Here is a 24,506-nt window from a genome sequence, read left to right as displayed (position 1 = left end):
TTTACACTGAAGAAAAACCATTGATGCTCGGCGAAATGGTAATTGATTACTGACGCTATACCTTATCTCTTCAGTAGTTTTTTTTTACAAAAAAAAGTCATTTTATACACATTTCTTCATTTATTCTGGATTTTCATATGTGAGAACTTGTTAAGAGATTTTACACAAACTCAGCAATTTTCTGTTCAAAGCTTTAAAGCATTTATAAGCTAAGATAAATCAATTGAAAAATGAGAACGCAACATCTTAAATTTTCAAAAGGTTTGCAAAAAATAATTTTTACACTGTATTAAGATGCATAGACACAGTTTCAACTAAATTTTTAAAACATATTTTTTAATGCTTATAATTCCTTACCAAGGCATCATCTAATGATTAGCAAAAAGAACTATATGCGGTATAATGCATATATTTGCCCCCACAAAAGTCAAATTTTGAAAACTTACTGAAACGTGCTGAATGCTATAAATTGTATGAGAAATATAAGTTAACAGAAAATATTATAGTGTCAAAGCAGTGTATTCACAATTTTAGTTTTTATGACGTCACAAACTGGTCCGATTTTATATCCTTTTTCAGAAAGAGGACAAACTAGACAAAATTTCAACAATTTTAGCTTTAAAATTTATAGAGCGCAAGTTTGTTCAGGAACAATATTGACATATTTCATTGATATTATCATTCTACACATCATATCAAAATATTGATCCTGAACACACATGCGCTCGGTGACTTTTACTCAAAATATCGACGAAATTTGTACATTTTTCTGTAAAATTCATAAAAAACTAAAATTTACGTCATGTTTGTGACGTCATTACATACATATGGCGTCATTACTTATGAAAATATTCAGTGCTTTGAAGTCAGCCAATACTCCCCTGTTTAAGAACTTAATTAAATATATCTCCATCAAAGTTTGATTTGAGGGGCAAATATTGGTTATTACCGAATAAAGTTCTTTAAACATCATTTGTTGATTAGCACATGAGATATAGAACGTAAAGTTCTTCATAATGTAAACAAGGTTCGTGCCTTGTTCTTTTGTTTACATATAAATATATCATATTTTATAATAAAATAAAATTCAGAAAAATCGCTAGAAACTGTCGAATCACATCTAGAATTCACTGCTTTATTGAAATTATCTCGTTGGAACAAATATATATTAGTACATGTACATTAATCTTTGTAAACAAAATCATGACACGGACCCTGTTTACATAACAAAGGTTTGGAAGTCTAAATCTGTCTTATATCTTGACAAATGACATTCAAATTTTTGATGATCATTAGAAAGACCTTCAAGTTAGTTAAATATTTGTAAAAATAGAAAAATATTTTTTTGTTGTTGAAATTGTGTCCATGTTTCTTAAAAATAATTTGTGAACAGGTATCGGCCTAAAGGGATTGCGCTTTGCATACTCTACTCAATAACATATCTACTACTGATATTTTTATTGATATATAACTCCCCTAATTACACTTAATTGAAAAATTAAAAAATGTGTTAGTTAAGTATATGATTACACTACATATTTTCTAAAGGAAAAAGCGTCCAGCCCCAAATAAGAAAGACAAGAATATTCGGCATATACTACGTGGCTAAATCGCTCAAGAAGCGCAGTGGTTAGAGCGTTTATTACAGAGTCAAAGATTTAGGGGCTGATGCCTACGTTGAGGGTTCGAATTCAAGTAGACTCGAATAATTCCAATTTTTAACAAGCCACAGCTTTAATTAAATACATGTATGAGAATTTAGTTGTTTTTCCCATTGTTAACATTCGGAAAAATTTCACTATTATCTTTATTTTGTTAATGTATATACCAATCTTCCTAAGACGACCTATTCTAATTCAAGTTGGGCTACTGAAAAATGAGTTGATGAAACAGGATTTTCAACAATCTCATTTCATCTAAATGAAAATGTATCTCAACATAACGTTTTGTCTAATTGAGACGGTTCGGGTAAATTAAGATGTAACTGTATTGATGTAGGTCAAGGTCATCTATGTATCTCCTGTAGGCACAAGTGTAATACAGAATGAAATATATTGAGAAAACGAACGGTATGTAAGCTCAAAAGTCCATAAATCAAAACAAAACAGGAGCAGAGCAGACATGGACCTCCAAAACATCAGAGGTGGGATCAGGTGCTATAGAGGAGTGAGCATTCCTTGCTGACTGGTCACATCCATTGTATGCTCCTTGTCATGAATGGGAAATAACGGGAAAATCCGTCATCAAATCAGTGTGTAAATAATGCTTAACAATTAGTATGAAAAACGTCAGTCAGCATTTGACTGAATGATAAGTTGTATTTGCTGACAAGGTCGTTGTATCTATCACAGAACTTACAATATGATGACTTTAAACGAGACTGCTGATATTCTTATAATTCTTAAAATATAATGGTTAAATATCCCCAACAAACGGCTTTGCATGGATATAATTATCATTTTGCAAACATCATAGACATTATCATGATCTTGTTTGCAAATATATTGCATCATTGGGTCTAATAATGACTGAAATATTTCACACTATTAATTAGTCCATTGTTTATATACCAGTATGATTACAGATTATTCTGTTTACCTGATTTATACAGAGAGTCCCGGCGGATCTGTCCACTTGACAAGAAATGCTTATTCTTCCTAAGCATCTGACCTACCTTTGCTCCAGTGTTTCCGTAAGTCCATGGTTTTGCCCTTTTAACGATTTATATTCTGTTCTTGATTTATGTGCTTAATACTTTTACTGATCTTGGTGACTGTTTGCTATCTATATTTTTTCGAATTTACATAAAATTAAATCTTTCAAAAAATGAGTTTGAAAAGATAATGAAGTAAGATTTAAATATAATAAGAACTAAACTCAATGTTCTAGTTGTTGACAAAAAACTCTACTTGCAGCAAGGAAAACAAGTGGTTGTTTTTAGTATTTGTATTGCTTTGATTATGAATATTTCTAGATGGGCATGTAAATTGCCTGTGATGTTGTTGATATTGTTTTTCTTACTAATGACATAATACTTCTGACATTTCGGATGCAGATCTTTCTTTCGCTCGGCAATGACTTCTCGGTCATCCACACGTATCTACATCATGACGAAGACAGTGCTATATACATTTACTTTTCTCTTGAAAATATAATTCCTGAATCTAAATGAAAATGTATTATTGGACTATCAACATACTAAGTATCGCAACATAACGTTATGTCTTATTGAGGCAAGTCGGTATAATCAGGATGTAACAGTATTGATGCAGGTCAATGCCATCTGTATATCTGCTGTAGGCACAAGTTCCATCCAGCATTGTTAAAAATCTCCAACGAACATCTTTACATTGATTTTTATCATTTTGCATTTAACCTTCTATTTTTGTCTTAATATCAGCTTCAAATTTTTTTTTCTCAAAATTAAGCATTGTTTCTTTAAAATTCATTAAAAATATCAAGGTATTCAACGATTTGTAGAATATTTCAAAATTTCAATTAATAATGCCGCAGAAAAAACAAAGAAGTAATTTATTGGATGAAATATATAATGCATTTCATTGTTTGCCATTGGCATGTCAGTTACCCTCTAAATTTTGTGGAGATCGTATGATTTACGGTCTGGAACAAAGTCCATCTGTCGTGTAGGGTAGGAGGAGAAGACTTAGGGAAATCAGAAGTAACAAATCAGCTAAAGTTATGTTTTCCCTATATGTTCCAAGAAACGTTTGTCGGAAAATTATCTTTTCCTTTTGTGTTTTGCACTTCTGCATTTTTATCCTTTAAAAAATTAAAGTGCTTCGTTAATTTTGTAAAAATATGAGTCATGATACTATTTGGTATTACTCTACTAGATATGTTGATGTTGCAAATGTTACTTTTCTTACAAACAATATTTTTTTCGTTGATGTACATGTAATGGTTGAAAGAAAAGGAATTAATTTATTTGTTTCTTTCGGTTGCTGAAAGCATTAGTGTATTTTTTTTTTATTTTTATTGGTACTAATAGATAAAATTTCATTGCTTGAATTATTCTTTTTTTTTTTTTTTTTACATTTAATAACTATAATAATTTTCAAAATAAACGCAGTTACGTAACTGGAGAGGACGTTTATAAGATTGATATGAACATATGCCAGGGTTACATATAAATTTCGTTATTAATATAAGTTAAACATGTACATTTTTGATTTTATAAATAGAAATGTTTGTACTGGAAAAGGATTTGCTAAACTGATTATAGATCTACTTATACATGGTGATTTCTCGAATAAATCTCTCTCCTTGTTTCAAAACAAATTGAAATACAAGATGGCAGAGGTGCATGAGAGTAGATTTAACATAATTCGTTTCCTTTACCAATGTAAAACATTAACTTTATCTAATTTTCTTCACCTAAATTCATTTAATTAGAAAAAATCACTCATTTAAATTCTATAAAGCGTGGTATACCAAGAGCACTCGGGGCTATTTTCGTTCAGAATATCAATATCAAAAGAGAAATGAGGGTATATCTAGGCTTTGTTAAGTTGACTTCACCATTTTCTATAATTACTGTAAATTCAGCAAATCAATGCCATCAAGGTATAAAACATGCACTAATTTAGATTAATGCAACTTCAAAAAATAGTCTTAGCCTCCCACAACATAATTCTTACAAAATCCAAACGAAGCATACAAATGTTTGTGTCCTTAGAAACTGCATTGCCCTACATTATTTGTATGTATACTCTTATAGATAGGACAGTTGATTTTTTATATCCGCTATCTCGTGTTTTGGGGACATATGTACACACTCGATATTTAACCATCATCTGCAGGACACAACACGATTACGGACCCATGCTATAATTCCATAAAAAGCAATAATGCCCCAAAAGCATTCTTCCTTGTTAATCTATCTTCTCTACAGGTCGTTTACAGTAAATCGATTTTTCTGGGTTTTCCCCATTCATACTACACAGAATAAGGGCTTTGACCTTGTCTTCTATCTCCAAATGTTTCCATACGTCACAGACATAAAATAACAGTTTTTACATGAAAATACATGTATGTATACCATTTAAAGAATAAAATGATATGTGATAGTACACTATATTTCATTTCTATTCATCTATTCATTTTATAGAATACATTTTATCTTTGGACAAATCACAAGTAAGTCAATATAACAATTGATATAATCAAATTGTCAGACATTCAGTGACAACCAGATTCACAATCCGCCGTCTAAAATTGGGACCTTTCTACAATGTATAAAATTGTCATGAGACAACTAATGTTCACATAGCTTTCTTGCATCGGAAGAATGTTCAAAATAATACTACAAAACCAACCAAGAGAAACCTGTGTGATTCAGTGTGACACATTTGTTTTTGTTTGTTTCTCACGAGACAAGCAAACCTCCCAAGAATCGAAGCTTGCGGCCAGTAGAGCTAGAGGGATTCTCTGAACTCTGTATTTTCACTCACTAAGTCTTTAGACTGAGGTATTCAGCGAGTTATATCTTTGGTAAAATTAGTCTAGAGCCACAAAAACCCTGAGTCTGGGCATGCGCTCTTGACGTCACAAACAGTATCCTGTTACGTCATTGTTCCCTATTTCACTTCTTCTCAGTGGCTCATTGGTTGCTGTTGTTGCATACACGATGACTGTGTTTTTGGTGGCGGATCGTCTCTTTTTGTCACTTTCTTAGCCTTTATCCTTCTATTCTGAAACCAGATTTTGATCTGGCGTTCTGAGAGGTTTATTAGTTGTGAGAGTTCCCAGCGCCGGGACTTAGATATGTATGTAGAGTTATTGTATTCTCGCTCGAGTTCCGCGATCTGGAATTTGGAGTAGGGTCGCCTCCTTTTCCTCAATGTCACTGCGGTGGGGGCTAATGTCGTTGATGGTAAATGAATTTGTTGCATATCTGAAAACAGAGCACAAGTCTCGGTAAATACACAGTGCTGGCCCAATTATCGCACATGCAGCAACTTTTACAATTTTTGATTTTGTTAAGAACTCTATATATATATACATGTACATATTTAGCAAAAAATTGACTATGTATGCAAGAAATCAGTGCATTTTGTTCAATTGAAATACATTATAATACTGGATATAGAATCTAACTTAATTCTTAAATTATTTACTCATTAATAGAAGGCCGTCTTAAAAAAAAATTATCAAAACAAAACACTCCCATATTAGTGTGTGCTGACTATAGAGGGAATAGTTTTGCACATATGCGTTTTAACCACGTTCAGTCAATTTATTCTTAATCAGAAATAAGGGTAAATTAATTTGCATTTAAAAAAAATATGAAAATGGGTCATCGTGAAAAGAAAAGGATCACAGACGATGTATTAAGTATTGGTCTTTGGAATGTCAAAAACAAATGTCTTAAATTGAATTTTGTGCTTGTAAATTGTTGAATCTTTCCGTAAGAAGTGCTTAGCTCGATTGACTAGTCCTGTTGACTTGAGCTAAGAACTTCCTTCGATGGACTTTGTTCTCAGAAGCGGCCTACTAATGTCCGTTATCAGTTTATGAAAGACAGACCAACAATGTTATTTATGTGCAGAAAATCTTTCTCTCTAAGAAGTAAACAATATCTTCTGTCAAAAATAGCTAGCAGTTAGAATTTCTTTTAAAAAGACAACTTTTGATTAATCAGAAAAAGTTATTTAAATTTCTTTCGCCTAAGAACAAAGTCTTTTTCTACATGTTCTATATCAGAAGAAAATGGTGGCTTGGTTTTTCGTAGTGGTGGGTCGGTACTTTATGGCCATTTTATGACCGTTTTATTCGCCCTTTGCTGAATGAGAGCATTTAAACTTAGCAGAGATGTAAGGGTGTTGAAACAGGTATAAAAACCAACTTTGTTTAAAAAGAAAACAACTGGTACCATAAACTTCTGTTACTTTCGCTTTAATACAGAATAGAACTTATTGAAACCAGCGACATCACGGGAGAATTCCACGGTGACGAGAATTCACGAGATTTTTACGATCGTCATATTATGGAAAATGTCTGCAGATCAAAGACAAACGATCTTCGTGCAATCTCTATAAACCCTTTTTACAGGCAAATGAAATTTTGTGCAAACAATATAAAACCACTTTAATAGAAAAACGATTGAAATCTCTTCTTGATCTGACTTTCGATTTACAGATATTTGGCATCTAATCCTCACCCTTGATGCATAAAATCTACAAGAATCTGATTTAAAAATCTCAGATCCTTATATTGCAACAAAGACAGGAACATTTTGACTCAATCGCACAGAGTCAAGGCTAAAGATAAAGTTTTCAGCAACCTTTAAAAGAATAAAGCGTATCATCTTAGTACTAAAAAGACAACAAAGTGCAAGCTTTTCTTGCATCATACAAAATGATTATAAAATAGCGGGATATATCATATTCGTTAGAGACTGAAGAGCATGCCGATATTAATTGTGCATCAATAACACATCAATGTTAATTTTAATGCATATCACCCCTAGAGGCTCGGCAAGAATGATTGTCTGGATATATAGAAACCGATATGTCTAATAAAATGAAAGTTTAATTTCAGTTCTTTATCTGCTGGTCATAAAATGTAAGTATAGCATTAATCCTAACATTTAAGGTATTGTGTTCACAATAAAGAAACAAATTAAAGCCACAACTGCCAGCGATCACAGGTGGTCATTCCCTCAATCTCGTCTGCTAATTCATCTCGGCCATTCAGCACCCAATGCTTTATTGCCATTTCATTGGACGATTTTCTGAATTTAAGAAACCTAGAATTATTTGGGCGTCGAAGGCGTTGATAACAGAAAAGAAACGGTAACCAAATCAGGAAACCTTACATTTATTGCTTAATTACGTTTCTGCTATCTCGCGTTTTCTGCTATTGCTTTACTAATTGAATCGAACTGATAAAACAAGGTGTTCCTTTATTCAAAAGTTTATCATGTACAAAGTTCGATTCTAACGTTCTCAACCCGTCTTCTGTTATTAAAAAAAACTATGATCATGCGATCCTGCAACGATCTCAGTACAATAATACGCGTAAATATACATTAGCACCCAAGTGACAGGAAAATGGAGATCTGCGCAAGGTCAAAGGTGACTCTTTTTTAATGCAGTGCCGTTTATGCAATTCTTTTTTGACTAAATGATTTTTTGAAACTTTAATCTAATGTTTTTCTAACAAAGGAATTTGGATGTGATAAAAATCGAGACTCGCAGCATATTATAGAAAGGTGATACAGAACCGCGCCGTCTGCTGACAAAGGAGTGGGGGGTGGAATCTGCATTGTAAGGGGGAGTAACCCGAGGGTATCAATACCACTGATTCCCAGCGTAACGGAAAGCAGGAAAAATTATAATTCGAGATGGCGACAATTTCTCAGATTTTTAAAAGTGTTTTTGATTTACATCTTTTAACTTTGTCACATAAATCGAACGTATATTTTTACTGGTCATTAAAAACTTTTTATTAACTGAAAAAACCAACAATGCCTCTGTGCGATATATATTTTTATTTCATGCATTTTACTTTGCCGCTATCCTCCATAAGGCGCTACCTATCGACAACAGAACTTCAACAAAGCCTCTACCAATGATTTGTTTCTAACACATATAACATATGAAATAAAATCAAGACAACATAATCTTTCTTTTTAATTTTTATCTGAATTTGTTTGTCAATGATATATTATTTTATTTTAAAATTTCACGTTCGTGACGTCTCGTATCTATTTTACAAAATTTAAATTACTTTTTGATTCCATCGATTTTTTTCTAAGATCGATTTCTTAATCTATTTATGTGTAAACGGAGATATTCTATATCTCTAAAAACACGCACCTGCCTTCATTAATGTTTTAATTGAATTTTCAAAATTTATATATAAAAAAGCATCTGAGAAATTCATTTGAAATTTTACTGTGTTGCAGAGTTCTGAAGCACTAAATTTTTGCGAGAGATGAATATACTTATATAGACAAGATGTTTAAAAATCACTATTTCGATGTACAAATATTTTCGTCATACATAATAAAAGTAAAAACACGTGCTATGACAAATCTTTATCATAATTACCAGTAAGTTTGTTGTACTTTTTTGTCAGTTTTTTTTTATCAAATAACCAAATTGCAATGGAAAAAATAGGGAAACTTCAGGAAAGGATGATATTCTTACGAGTCACTTCGCATGCATAAAATTTTAATCGCCATTTTTCCACAGTAAAACAATTTTTGCTGACAGTGTTACTTCATAATGAAACTTTGTCATCTTTTTCTATTGAAATTATTTAAAAGATGGAAAGCTTTGTTTCCAGAAGGTCGTTTTGTATTACAAACGATTATAAACGTTTGTTTAAATATTTGCCAAATACATTATGTTCGTTTATATATATCGTGCTTAAAAAAAATTATTGTTATAAAAATGTATTTAAAGTCAATAATGTACATTTCTTAAAACTTTACTATCTTGTTTTACTTGTCTTTCTTCCTGTGAGAGAAATAGTTCATAATATTAATAAACAGATGTACTCAGTAAATAGTGATCGGTCTCAAATGAAAAACGGATCCTTGAAAGTTCCGGTGCCTAGGAGAAGTAAGCATCCCCAATAACAGGTCACACCTGCTGACCCGCAGTGAGACTACGAAATTAAAGCCCTCTGAAATTAAATTAGTTTACAAATTCTCTGCTCGTCCATCCGTTTTTCTCAGACTAGCCAGTTCTATGTACAGAACTCCAAATGAAAGAATTTGAATTATCATTACCGTCTTCCTTGGAAGACGGTATTGTATAGTTGAAGTTTTTTTATGGGACTATGCACTTCCTCTCTTTTGTGATTGGTAGAAATTGCATGATGAGAAAATTTTCAATTATTTCATTGGTTGAAACGCTGTTCAAGGCAAAAATAACTTTCTGATGATATATGATAAATCTTAAAAAAATGACAAAACGAACAACAAAATCAGCAGTAATTAATTCTTAATAACATAGCGTTTTTACTGTTTTATAGTGATAAAAGTGTTTTATAGCGATAAATAAAAAGGTCTCTTAAATTTCATTATAAATAAAATTTGATAGTTATTGCTTGCAGGCTTTACAATTTGTTATTATTCTTTTCCCCTTTCTTGTTTGAAGAGTGAATGGGAATCAGCCGAGGTTTGCCGAAAGCTCTCGGCCAGTCAACGTTTACGGAATTCCGAGCGACATTAGGGCTAATGCCCGTAAAAAGCTTATTTAGAAAAACAAAATCAAGAAATTCAAAAGAAGTATAGATCTGTTTACTATTAGGAAGAAATTTTTGAAATTGAACTTCCTGTCTTTCAAACTGAAAATCTCAGGTTGATATTTTGAAACATACATTTGTGACATCATTTTTTTCCATTTAGTTAAGTACTACATGTACAAAAGTCAGTGTGTGTGCTTCTTCGCTGATGACACTGGACAAAGATATTCATGCTTACTTTAATATCATCACTGAATGCATTTTTTGTTATTCTACACTGTACAGTCAAATTCCATGAAAGCATGCTAACCGCTTTTCAGTACTTTCAGTACTTTGATTTTCTAAGATCGATTATTTCATCTATTTATGTGTAAACGGAGATATTCTATATCTCTAAAAACATGCACCTGCCTTCATTAATGTTTTAATTAAATTTTCAAAATTCATTTTAAAAAAGCTTGAGAAATTCGACTCCTTCTCTGGAGAGATAATACACAGTGACAAGATGTTTAAAAATACGGAGATACATCAAAGACTAAGAAATCTTTATCACCCACTCGCTAACGACCTCACTTCAGGAGAAGATTTAAGGCCATTTTCCCCCAATTTTTGCTGACTGTCCAAATGCTGTCATCTTTTTGTTATTGTCAAAAAGGCGACAGAAGGTCGTTTTGTATTTATTTATTTGTTTAACATTAACGAGTAAAAAACAAATCTTATAAAAATGTCAAAAAGATTCATCTATTTTACGACCTGTAATCGATAATGTTATTACAGCACACAATGGGAAATCCTAAATTTTAGGAGGTTGGTCGTTTAAGAAAGGGAAAGTTGTTCTTTGAACAGAATGTAAATGGGTAGGGATTAAAGGGAGAAAATGATTTATGAAGGAAAAAAAGCGTATGTGATAAATATGAAAACAAAGCTAAACAAAGGTTTTGAAAGGTTTATGTTTTGTAAATTATTTATTCTTCCCTATAGTATAGCTTCTCAACTTAAATTCCCTAATTTCCATTTGTAGCAGAAAAACGTTTGAAATTTGTTCTAATACTTACAATTTTTCCATGAAATTGGCTGTTCTTCTGAAAGATACAAAGGTTTCACACTTTAAAATTTGCGAAGATTTTTTTTTTAATCTTACAAAATATAAAATAACTGTTATATAAAAACCATTTTCCTTGCAAAAAGTAAGAAAATTTTAAAATTTGTCAAAAGCATCAACAAAATATATTGAATTATATTCCATCATCTGACAGCAAAAGCCATTATAATTATGCCATGTAGTATGCAATGTTTTATAAAGATTCTAGCTTGACTTTTCGTTAGAATTTTAGAGGGCAAATAATTTAAGATATTCAAGATTATACATGTAATATACCCTCTTTTTGTTAATTTTTTTCTGATATGTTATCTAGTCATGAAAATTATTTTTTCTGTTACAAAAAGCTTTTTTCACTCATATGTTCTTTCCATTTCACAAAAAATCTTACTTTTAAAAGGATTAAAATTTGTTGAAAGCACGGTGCCTTGCACGAAAACTCCCAATATTAAGTGAATTTCAGATTTAGTTTTAACATTTATATAAATCTTTTCTGCAATCTTTATGCAAAGCAATGTCATGGAAAAAGGTGCATGCAAAAAAGCTGATAATACTGTGTAAATTTATTGACTTGTTTTGGCTAAATCAGAGCAGGGTATTTCACACCATCGTAAATCCTTATTATTCTATGCAAAATAACTTTTGCATTTTAATTTTAACATAAACCTCGTGGGCATTACACAATGTGTTATGTAAATAACAAAAAGGGATTTATAAAGAATTCATATTTAAAATTAAATACAGCTACTTGTAAAACAAAGTCGTGTCTTTTTATACAAATAAGATCATTATAAATTTCTTTTTAAAATGTATTTTTGATAATGTTATAACATCAATAAAATATTGATATCAAGTATATTGTGATTCCCACATCAGGCCCATGGGGGTCATTTACTGAATTTTATAAGAAGTTAAATTAAGTAACGACCTTCCATTTTCTGACAGTCTAACAAATTGCAAATTCTTTGTAATGTGCTATTTATAAGATGTATGTCTCAGAGTACACCACTGCACACTAAAACAAAATCGGTAAACGACTTTGCAACCCCCCTTCTTAATTATAAATAGTTTAATAAAAATTGAACAAATCTCTCAGGTATATTGTAAATAGAGACATCTGAATTATTATTTAGTCCTCTAGAATAAGTTATTATTCCCTGCTGTATTCAGGCTCTATATTCCAAAAATACATATTTTCCTAGCAAATAAAGATGGCGTGCAATGTGATGGTAAATCATCGGAGAGCATTTTTGTTAATTAGATTTTAATGTATCTTGATAATATCCACATTGTTTAATACTTTTACCTGCTGTCGTAAGACAATGTTTATATCATATATATTCGTCTTATAGCTTGTTTAAAAAAGGACAGTTAAGAAATCGAATTTAATTATTACAAAATTATTCGTGCGTACAGCACAGTCGAGCTGTCAGCCCCAAGTCGTTGAAGACATACATATGGTCCTTGTCTTCGCCAACAATGTAAATATTGTCTATTGGTAACCTTTGTCATGAGATAATCAAGCACAGGTCCCCGGTTCTCTTTGTTTTAATTAGCATCAGCTAAAATTCACGTCTTTATATCGTTTTAGTTAAACCATTTTGGTGAAATATTATTCATAGGAAAATATTTAGACTTTATGTTTAAATGAAAAAGACTCGATTTCAATTAAAAAGGATTTTATATTTTTAATTAACAAACCTTACAATTATATATAGCGAAGATGAAAAACTCTAACAATGTCCTTCCAGCTATATATAAACAGAACAAAATATGTAATTAAGTTTGATCTGAAAATATTTCAAACCTTTCTCTGAATATCATTTCTTAATGTCAATGAATTTAGAATTAAAAATCTAGCCTAGTGTTCCATCTGACTTTGTCCTAAGTTGGCGCGCAATGTCTCGTGATGGATTATACAGGACTATTATTGATGTGAACATTATAAATTAATGAAAACTAAGGTTTTATTTCTATGTTTTATGTTGATGTGATAGGAAATGTAAGAATGTGAACAAACTTGTCAATTTTTAGAACTGGATATATAATTAATAAGTAAGGTTAATGATTTAAATCCATGCACGACAACGTACGTTTACCTATGCTTTTTTAAAAACGCTAATTTTTCACATACATGTACACTGCAATGTAATGAATGGAACTGTATAGTTAATACTGAAAATGGCGGCCTTTCTTCTTATTGATCGGCTTAAAAAAACAATTATATTGTCTTATCCTCACCAAATATCTACAAATCATTACTGAACGATCTAGCTGCTGACGACTTTCATCTTTTTAACAAAAATTTTCTCATGAAAAGCTATTGCACCCAGATTAGGTTCGCTGTGCATAGAGTCACCGTGTTTCTGGCGCCGCGGTGACATTCTCTAATTAGATGTTTACTTTGAACATTTTCATGAATCTTTAACTAATCATTAACACGTAAGGGAACATAACGCGACGCTCCAGCGAGAAAAACATTCTAACATCTCAGAAGTACTATACGATGTTTCATTAAAAATTAAGGAACCTGTTTTGTTATTATTTCTTACTCAAGCATCGCGGATAAGCTGCATAATCGAGGCTTCAATGTAAATAATTCGGGAGAAGTGAATTGAGACTGTAAATCACCCCTAATTTGTTTGCACTTAAAAAAAAAATGCAAGCAAATATTCATCCAATTCTATATTTAGGACCACTAATTTCGACTTTTTTACGAAGGCAAAAAACAAACTTTAAATTCATCTGTATTCCTGTTGAATTTTCATTAACTGATTTGAGCTTATCTTTTTCAAGTGTAAACACAACTGAGATAGCTTATAATAATCCTATTAGCATACACTGTAGTCATTTTCTTACTGTATTATATATCTTGTATAGACCTAAGATACGACACCTTGTTGATGCAGGAACAATACGATCTGCCATAAATGTTAATAAGCGAAAAGTCACGTCGTCCTCATATTAAATAAATCAGATCAGGTGTTGTATCCAATTTTACAGCAATCCAATACCGTCTTCCTTATGCCTACAGAATCCTTTAACTCAGCATATTTATAGAGTTTAATGCAGATTTTTTTAATGAAACACTAGTCTAGCTAGACCTGCCTCAGTTACGGATATGTTTTGGGTATCAACGGTTACAAGCAACAAAATGTTCATTAAACGTCAGATCTGATCGCTCTATCCTTATTTACAAGACAGAAGAAGACATGTATTTCTTCAACAAAACTGTAATGTTAGCAGTTGGGCTTCACTGAAATGATTTATAATCGTTTAATTCGATCTTCAAATTTATCTTTGTGACAGGGAGACTTTTTTCTCAGTAGAGGAAAAGCAATTAAATATGTAGATACTATCTCCTTATACGATAGAGAGACGTCTGCGCTTGTGTGATATCATATACCTACAGCCCTCAGAAAATGCCCGTATGTTAATCAGATTCAGGTTAATATAAACCTGAATCTGTTACTCGGAATTCGTTTTAATTAACAATTTAAACTCAGTATATCATTTCTTCCTCAGTCCTTCAATAGCTACCTGTAGTTTGTTTTGTTTTTTTACTTCTGTAAGTATTTTGATTATAAAAAAACACTGACAATAAATATGATTCTTCACAAACACGCAGATCGGGAGAAAGAGAGATGGAGAACTAGAAAGAGAGAGGGAGATATAATCGATTTGAGGGACCTTACAAACTCGTTATGGGATGCATATCAGAGGATCGTTGGAGGATGGCCGCGGGGGCCCGATGGCTTGATTGTACTGCACCGTTAACAGACCGGTGACGGAAGGCGGGTGGTCCCCCGACTACACCAGCCACACAGCTAAAAGTAGTTTACATTAAATATTAAAATAGATAAAAGTAAAGTTATATTTGGAATTATCATTACAGCAATTTAGATAAACGTCTACGTATCTAAACGTTTGTATAGAATTAAGGGTTCTATATTTGACAATATTTTAAATTCATTTGGGAGAGAGAGAGAGGAGAGAGAGAGGAGAGAGAGAGAGAGAGAGTATAGATGTTTAATATGATAACAATATTACAAGAATACTCTAAAAAGATAAATTTTGTTTTTATTTTATTTAGTACGTGCAGGTCGTTGATGAATGGCTTTTGTTTTAAAAGATTAACATGATACGCCCAAAATACAATATCATATTTACGTATATAACACCTTACTTATACCTTAATGTGGTTTCTTTACTGCTGAGTTTCATTTAGGTTCACTGAGATGACTTCTAGATGAAATTAGATAGAATCTGTTGTGTCTAGAAAACAACGGCAGTTCTCTCTTGCTCAGGGGCGGGTGATAAAATTAGTTCACGAGACAAACTACACAAGTTCTGTGGGTTATAAAAAGACTATAAAGTCCTATATAGTAAGTAATTTGTCGACCAATTCGTAAAACATTGCACTTATTCACCCACGAAGTTGCCACAATAAAAACAGTCCTGTTTATTTTGTGTTTACTACTACAGTTTTGAAATGGTGCATGCATGAACATGCGCAGCCTTTCCAATTCAATGTGTTTGATATTAACAGGTTTTTACACATAAAATTTATCTCAATCCTTCTAAAATCCAAAATATTCCTAGAAGATATTACAAGTATAAAATTATTAGTCGATACACTTCAAATTGAAATGTAGTCATGAATTGCACATGCCGTCCAAAATTAAAAAATCATGTATATGTTTGAAAGATAGCAGCATTTTCTAGTAGCTCTTACAGAAATTGTTGACGAGAAGAAAAAAATATGAAAATACTACATATTTCTTAATCTCATTTCAAGAATTACTTTAACTTTCAAAGATCAAAAATATGACTCTAGACAACTGTCTAGGCGACAACTGTTGCAGTGGTATTAAAAATGGGGGTATACACAGGAAAAAGGAAACGTGGGGAGAAATTTATCTCTGGTTTTAAATAAATTCAGAGAAAATAATCTCTTTATTTCTTATCATTCTATACAGTGTGAAAAGATCGCCATCAAAGCCGCCTAACTACCAAATCGGGATTTATCGGAATTTTATGTCCATCCCAGAGGTTTTCCGATCGTAAACCTGTCCAGCGGTTTAACGGAGCAGTGCCGGAACAGTTGGGTTGACAAAGCCAAGCATACAACTGATCTATTTAGCATATTTGTTTCATATAAAGGTGGCGTCATATTTTCAATTTGTCAGACAGATAAAATTTCAGATGAGAGAACTACAGCGATGCTGAAATGATACAAGTCATTTTATTTCTCTCATGTGGGGTATAATACTAGGGATATGTTTCCCGTACAACCCCCGGTCTATGTTGCTTGTCAAACCAGTCAGATTCCTGGCAAACTATTTATCTCCACAGATACCGGTTATTTGAGATCTTCAACACCGGATATTTTTGGAAGACATAATTATCTTTTAATTTGATTTCAGGCAATTTACGTTTTTATTTCACGTGTTTTGTCAGACGATCCGGGCTGTATATGAAATGTTGAAATTATTTAGCTCTTTACATTTGCAGATATGTTACTTTTGAAGCAAAATTACTTTTTGTGGTTTAAAAGAGAAATATGGTCTCTAAAATAGTATATAAATAACTCATAATCAAGAATACATGTCAGTCATTAGCATATATTTTTAAAGACCTTTATTCATTTGTAAAATTTGACAGTGCATTTTGGAAAATAAACAATATTAAGGTGACTTTAATTCCACAACAAAAACATTTATTAGACCAATGCTCGAATACGCTTCTGTTGTATGGGATGGGTGCTCTGAACAAGATTCTGAAAAGCTGGAAAAAGTACAACTAGCTGCGGCTAGAATTGTCACCGGACTTCCTATTTTTGCATCTACTGAAACACTTTATTTAGAAACTGGTTGGGAAACTTTAAAATTTAGGCGTTATGTTGCTAAAATGTCTACTATGTTCAAGATACATAAAGGGACTGTCCCTGAATATTTAAATAATATTGTACCAAACAAGCATGAAAATGTATCAAAATACAATACAATAAAGAACAGTTCATTATTCCAAGATGTAGATTAGATCTATTCAAAAAGTCATTTGTGCCATATTTTTATTGAAATTAGATACAAGAGAAGCCATCTCAATTAATTCCTTAAAAACTTAAGAGCTTGTACAAAAATCATCAATCCGCCAATATTTTTCTTTTGGTAAACGCTACACAAACATACTTCATACTAAACTAAGACACAACTGTTTACTTAATTATGATCTATATAAACGCAATATTATAAACAGTCCTCTTTGTTCCTGTGGAAAGTATGAAGATGTTTATCATTATTTTTTTGCTTGTACAAAGTATGCAAATGCTAGAAACAATCTTTTTAACCACCTGTTCATGCTTGAAGAATTGGTTACAATTGACACTAATTTACTATTATGGGGTGACAGAGATTTGCCTGTATCAATTAATATTAATATTTTTGCTGCTGTCCATAGATTTATTACTGAAACATGTAATTTTAAATTGATTTGTAATTTAATTGCATCACAAAATATTATAATTATTATATTTTAATGTATTTTTTGCATGACACATTGTTATATTTATGGAGAGGAACTTGTAAGTTGCAAGAACTTGTTTCCAATCCATTTGACTCGTTCAATAAAATATGTTCAAAACAAAACAACAAAAACAACAAAATTTATGTTTTCTTGAAATAAATATTATATTAACACTTTGATTAATTATTTTATAATGATAAACTTTCAACACAATATATCAAGTCCACTTAATTTTAATGGTATTCTTACATCGCAAATAAACAAAATGTTGGCGACAGAAATGAGCTATTAGTGGCCAATCATTTCACTGAGGTAGATCTACGTTCTTTGAGACACAATGCCGTTATTTAGACAGAAAAACCAGAGACGAGCACGGACTGCCCCGAAATAAGAAACTTTATATTGTTTGCATCTCTAAGGTTAAGCGATGATTAATGGTCAATTTCTGCGGCAGGTCTTCCTAAAAAATGTCATTTAATTTTGAAAACATGTCGAAATCATATTTCTCCTTTGATTAATGAAAAGCAGACAAATCCCCGACTTTTGACAATCTTGTGTATACTTTAGTTTAATTTGATCTCCCTATAGGACACATATACATTGTATATCCATATAACTTGTGAGAACATGACACATATACCAAAAGACAAACATTTCATCTCTATGCTCCCACGCAAACAAGAAAAATGAAATACCCAAGGGAAATCTAAGGCGACTTAGTTGTTTCAATATGTATTTTTCATAAGTTATTTATAATTTGTACAATAAATATTTAATTTCATCATTACAAACTCAGTTCGTATTTTCCTATGCCAATAAAATAATGGTTTTGTTAAGCCATACCACAGAAGAAATTAAAGAAAACAGCAACTCCTTTTCTCTTGTGATTAACTCACATGTAAATTACAAGGATAGATATGTCTTAAATAATTCAAATATAAAATTCGGCGTATTTACATTTAAATTACTGGGCATATAGAACATCATTTAAATACTCGGGGGAAAAAATTCCAAATTACTTTTTCAATGATAAAGTTTATGGATTGTTTTATAGTAGTAGTAGTAGTATTTATTTGGTATCATGTCATCATACATAAAACAAATACACATAATTATACATGATCTTATGAAAGATGAAAGTTGGTAATCAACATTTTATAAATAAATAATTTAAATGACTAGATAGATACCAGGATAACCCATTAAAGCTCGAGAGCTTATTTCCAATGGGGTCCTAGTGATAAAAAAATGTTTGCTTGACTATATAAAGTGAGCAAGGTTTTTTCTAATCACAAGAGGAGAACAACCACCTCAGGTGCAATGGTTCACAGACCCAGCCATTTTACAGCGGTTTACAGGAAGTGCTTAGTACAAGAATAAAAGAGGCAAAAACGTGTGAACGGAAAATTCCCGTCTACGTAAAGAGGAGATGAAAGTGTAACATGGCTCTTCTACATTTTCATCGATTACTTTTCGCAGTTATTCTTGCTACTAAATTGAATTATTTTATGAGCTATATAGGTTTTATGTTTTTTAGATGGAATTTGTAGCATTCAGGGACTTTAAAGTGAATATATATATCTTTAATTCTTTATAGCAAAATGTTACAGTAATTATAATGTATTAATATAAACACATTATAAACTCAACGAGGAAGAATGTGTAAAATGATAAACGGCCATATTTAGAGCCAATAAAATGGTGTAAATAAACATATTTTTTAAAAAATTTTGTGGATATATCGCAACATTTGATCTAAACTGCGGTGCATAAGGACACGTATAAAGTGTGCATTACTGCACGCTGTGACATCTTCAGAGGCAGCCAATACAAAATTTGCATTTAGAAAACATTTCTCATCATTTTAAATTAGCTATTTAAAAATATCATCAGTGATAGAATCATTATTGGGTGGAAATGCGTGCATTAATACCCCGGATTAAGTAATGGGAAAAAGAGATATTACAGAGTTCAATTATATTCAAACTTTGTCTCTAAAAATCCATAAGTCATTAAATGTAGGAGAAAACCAATAAGTGTATAGCTTTGTTAAAAATTCTTTCATGCAATGATAATTGCTTCAACAGTTTCAGTGATATGTATGAAAACTGCACTTTAAGGAGATCCATGTTTTTATTGTGATCAGAAAGAACCCATCAATAAACAATAAATCATGAAGTGATAACTAAGACATAGCTGACATGGGTTCTGTGAGGAGTAAAGTACCTGTTTAAGTGATAATCAAATATGAATAATTAACCCTTTTCTCTAGAAACTCACGCTACTGATGACCAATCAAATTTGGCGTCTCTTTGCCAAGTTGGAACGATTTGACGATGCAGATTCTGAAGCCGCGGTCGAGTTAATGGAGTATTACACTTTAATGAAGAGAGTTAATTTGATGACTTTGATCATGTGCTTCTTTATGGTTGTACACAAAGTCTCATTTCGGATATTGATAAATAAGAAAGATTACAGCAAAATGATCAACCCGACAAAACCATCGAAAACTTTTACAATTAGATAATTATGTGATGATGATATCACTTAGATACAGACGGAGAAGGAACATTACGCCATGTTTTCATTTGACTGCAATGAAATTAAAGTCCAAATGAGAAAGCTACCCGTGTTCATGCTATTGACTAATGATGCAAATACAAAGTGCATATCCGCCCGGAAGTGCACCAAGACATGACAAGAAGACTAAAATCCGAACCTGCGACACACCAAGCAGGAGACCGGAAGACAAAGAGAGATTTGTTTGACTTCAGAAAATAAATGCGACAAATTTAGTGGCCATGTGAATAAAACACCACCGTCAGTTTTATACTATTTCTATATATACACATTTTTTCACGTTAATTGTTATCATGGTCATTCATTAGGAAACTGTATTTTTTCTTTCCATTAAACAATGAGTGACTGTATCGCCGACTGTATATATCTTTATAAACACGGGCGAAATAAAAACATGCATTATGACTGAATTATGCATGTTTACGATCCGAAGGAGATCTTGGGTGGTCTCTGAAGCGAAGTGAATGGAGTGGAGAGATATATTGTAACGATTTCTACTGTTTTCTTAATAAAGTCTTTATCAGTTTTTATATCAAATAATGAAGAAATGCACGGAAATGAAACGTGGAGAAAAATAATGGCGAGGTACAGGGGGGTAAAGTATTTTTAATTAATGTAAAATATTTTGATTTTGTAATGAAGATAATTTCTAAAAAAAAATATATATATATGAATAATAGTGTCCGACATTTTAAGAATGTATATATATTGGATACAAATAGTGAAATATTAAATCTTCTTGACATACAATTGGAGACAGTGGCCGAGTAAATAAATGTCCACGTCTCCTATAGAACAAAAATCTTCAATCATTCAAATAATTAAAATAAATACAGCTATCACATACAGAGGGGAAAGTCAAAGATACCAAAAATAGATAAATGAAAAAAATGTATTATTCTCCAGACAAAGATTAAACGAATTTTCGCTTCATTTGAAATCGATTTATTTTGCTAATGTGTGATGCGGTATTACAGATTTAAGTTTATAAATTTTTCATCACTTGAGATTTGTAGATTTAATCGTCTAGTTCTTCATTAAAATTTAAAAGAAATGTTCTACTACAAATATTGAATGAAATCGATTTCTTGTTGGAAAATGCAAAACTTGAGATATTTTTTGAGAAAAATATCGTTTTTTGACATTTATTTTTTACAAATATTAAATGTGCAGAAAATTTTCAGCCCATCCATCTTTGTATTTTATTTTTTAGTTTGTCTACATAATCAATCAATGATTTTACACTCAGCTAAGAGAATAAAAAACAAAACAAAACAAAAATCTTCCATTCACCTTTCTTAAGGAAAATATTTTTTTCATGATAAGGCAGAAATTGCACTGGAGTATTTTTCCTTTACAGAAAACAAGTACATTAAATAAAAACAAATTAACCCAGATTTTTTTTTTCAAAGTCTCATCAGAAAATCATTTTCATAAAGCACTTCTTCACTTCTCGGCTGGTTTAAGATAACTTGGATCTGCCTGGAAGCCGGTTCTTCCCTCTGAGTAAGGTCGTGTGAATCCCGTCTCGTTTTTATAAAGCAATCAACATTCTAATTCTACATTGCGCGCTTTTCTTGATGGGTTTAGTGAATTGAAGATATATTCGTAAAAAGCTTCTTGGTGGGTGACTCAGGAAATTATTTCAACCATGTTGTTGTTGTTGTTTTTGTTTCTGAAGAGCTACATGTAGTATTTTAGAAAAGGGTGCTTCAGAAAATTATCTTTTTTATTCCACCTTCTTTCCTCAGCTTTTTTTTTTCAAAGGTATGAAAATTAAAAAAAAATATCTTCCATTTACTTTTAATTTTTTCAGAGTAATTTTTGCCCCCTTATGTCTGATTTGCTCTATTTCCATAATGTTTCTTTTTAAATTCTAAGGTAGACAAAAATATACATTAGTTTAATTTCATTTTTCAGAATTCCTCGAGAAATTACATTTAAAATATTTATTAAACGGATGAGGTAAGTGATTATTGCCACACTAGTGAGATGGAAGATGATATCACGCTACTTAGCATGAAATAAACCTGTCGTATTAATAATACATACACCAATAACGGTCCAATATTTTTGTTATTTTGCCTTCAGTTATTTTTTAAAGAACACATTTTACTGAAAAAATGTTTGTTAATTATCTTTTTTTTTTATTTTACCATGCTCTCACATGCATGAAATGGAAACTTCATTATTTTTTTTAAATTTATTGGTGCAATAACACTGCATTTATTTTTTGTTGATTGACTTTTAAGACTAGTGCATGTACTTATTGGCTTTGTGTAAAAAATATTCACTTTTGCTGTCCTTGAGTAAAAAATGATTAAGCAAATTCACCACTCGATTTAGGAACCATTTTCCCATCATCCCATGCTTTTGAACCCCTGGTATCTTTGCATAGCATGTATTGTTATACTGAGTTATGTGTTTTTAATGATGTTCTTCTCATTCCGGATGCAACGTTCTTATCGAAAAGGAGTTAAAAAATATTCAAAAAAATAGATGAGATTGAAATGTACTCTTCATACAGTAATGTATTTTTAATGATCAAACGCCGTGATGAATTTTAGTCGAGTACAGAGAACTTTGATGGTATCGCCGCCTTTTCATTACAAGTCAATTTAGCTGTTTGCTGGTGTACCTACCTCTTTGACAGAGGGATGGATAGGCGGACACGGCTCCGGATTTGTTAAGGTCCAATGCTGCCGGAACCTCCGGGGCCCTCCAAGAATTATCTAAAACATTTAAACGTTCATGAGCACTACATGTGCATGAAATGGCACAACAGTTTCTTTGAGAGGAAATCTCCCGTGGGGTATCGCTATCCCCATGACTGTTACAGGACTTATAAATCAAACTTTCATATCCTGTCTTCATAAGAGACGAGTTATCCCCCCTTGGTGACGTACCTTCTGATGACGTTGTACACAAACTGTTGAGCTTCCAGTCATTGTTGCTGTGTTGTTTAGGTGTGTCTGCCTGCAGAGAGTACACAGACCCCGGGGGAAAGTACCCGGAGTGGGGCCAGGATCCATACATATGATAGTTCCTGTCACAATTTGCTCCGTCTGCGTAAGATGGAAGATGCCATCCCCGGAAAGCGTACGGATTCATCGCTGCCATATCCCGGAATATGATGCTGCTTCCTCAAGTCTTTTCATATGCGAGTCACTTCAATCCTAATGTATTAAAAGCCTCTGTTTAAAAAATTATAAAGAGTACATAACCAACACACTTAACCACACAATAACGTGTTCACTGCAGAACGAGGTTTTAATATGCTTCTTCATTCACAGCCATATATATTTTTTTTAGTAATTATTAGATACAACTTTAACTACGAACGGTATTGGCCGTGTGATAAGGAATAAATGACAGATGAACATAAGTACACCGATTCGCTTCGTTTAGTTTTGTCATACAGCTCATTAAAATAATCCTCAGTGTTCAGTAGAAACGCTATCAATTGATTGGCTAACTCTCGGAGCGGGCGATGGCGTATTAAGTTGACCCCAGCTTGAGGTGAACTCTTCGCTACAATACACAGTCGCTCGCGCATGAAAATATTCCACTCTATGAAATAAGACGACGCGCTGTTATTATTGTAGACTTTTGTTTCTCTCTAATTTATCAAATTCTGATTTATACCTGCGTGGTTAGAGGACCACCTACAAGACTCGATCAAACCTGCCGCGCAGTTCCTAAAAAATCAAAACAGTAGAGCTTCCAAAGATATGGGTCATTACAAAGTTTTATTTTTCCCCCGTCATTTTATGATGGGCCTGTCCGCAGCAATGACCATTAACAGGAACACTTCAGTCCCACAAAAGCAGGAAGCTGGATTTATTAACCCCCACATAAAAATATATGAAAAGAAAAATATTGTCTATTTCTTCAAAGGCATAGATTTTTGCCACATGAACAAGAAATTTCATTCCTTTTTGTTCTGCGTAAATTCTGGGGAAAATAACGTCTGTACTTCGAATAAATATTTGCCAATCTGTTTTTCTTATTCAAGTCTGAGTTATTATGAGGGCAATAAAGATTATTTATTATCTGAATCTATGCAGGTAGCCCAATAGATATT

At 32.0% G+C, this 24,506-nt stretch overlaps 1 protein-coding gene across 3 annotated transcripts; it reads right to left on the bottom strand.

Annotated features, from left to right (window-relative positions):
* Positions 1-5,082: 5,082 nt before the first annotated feature.
* On the bottom strand, positions 5,083-23,980 carry LOC134277337 (homeobox protein Hox-C11-like). Of its 3 annotated transcripts, XM_062759675.1 has the most exons (4): positions 23,329-23,858; positions 23,065-23,154; positions 11,274-11,300; positions 5,083-5,914 (listed from the first exon to the last, which is right to left on the bottom strand). In XM_062759675.1, exons 1-4 carry the CDS (start codon positions 23,540-23,542, stop codon positions 5,613-5,615), a joined length of 633 nt encoding a protein of 210 aa, XP_062615659.1. In that variant the 5' UTR covers positions 23,543-23,858; the 3' UTR covers positions 5,083-5,612. The 3 variants fall into 3 exon arrangements, with proteins under 3 accessions (XP_062615659.1, XP_062615661.1, XP_062615658.1); XM_062759677.1 differs by lacking the exon at positions 11,274-11,300 and having other exon boundaries at positions 23,329-23,872; XM_062759674.1 differs by lacking the exon at positions 11,274-11,300 and having other exon boundaries at positions 23,065-23,980.
* Positions 23,981-24,506: the final 526 nt, after the last annotated feature.

The sequence above is a fragment of the Saccostrea cucullata genome, unplaced genomic scaffold (assembly GCF_032062105.1).
Source record: "Saccostrea cucullata isolate Sc308-1 unplaced genomic scaffold, CSIRO_AGI_Scuc_v1 ctg94, whole genome shotgun sequence".
NCBI classification, from domain to species: Eukaryota; Metazoa; Mollusca; class Bivalvia; order Ostreida; family Ostreidae; genus Saccostrea; species Saccostrea cuccullata.
This window is presented reverse-complemented; position numbering and strand designations above follow the sequence as displayed.

Coding starts and splice junctions, on each gene's coding strand:
- LOC134277337 (XM_062759674.1), bottom strand. CDS start 23,542: ATGGCAGCGATGAATCCGTACGCTTTCCGGGGATGGCATCTTCCATCT. Junction 5,915..23,064: donor TCCATCCCTCTGTCAAAGAG/GTAGGTACACCA, acceptor CTCTGTTTTCAG/ATATGCAACAAATTCATTTA.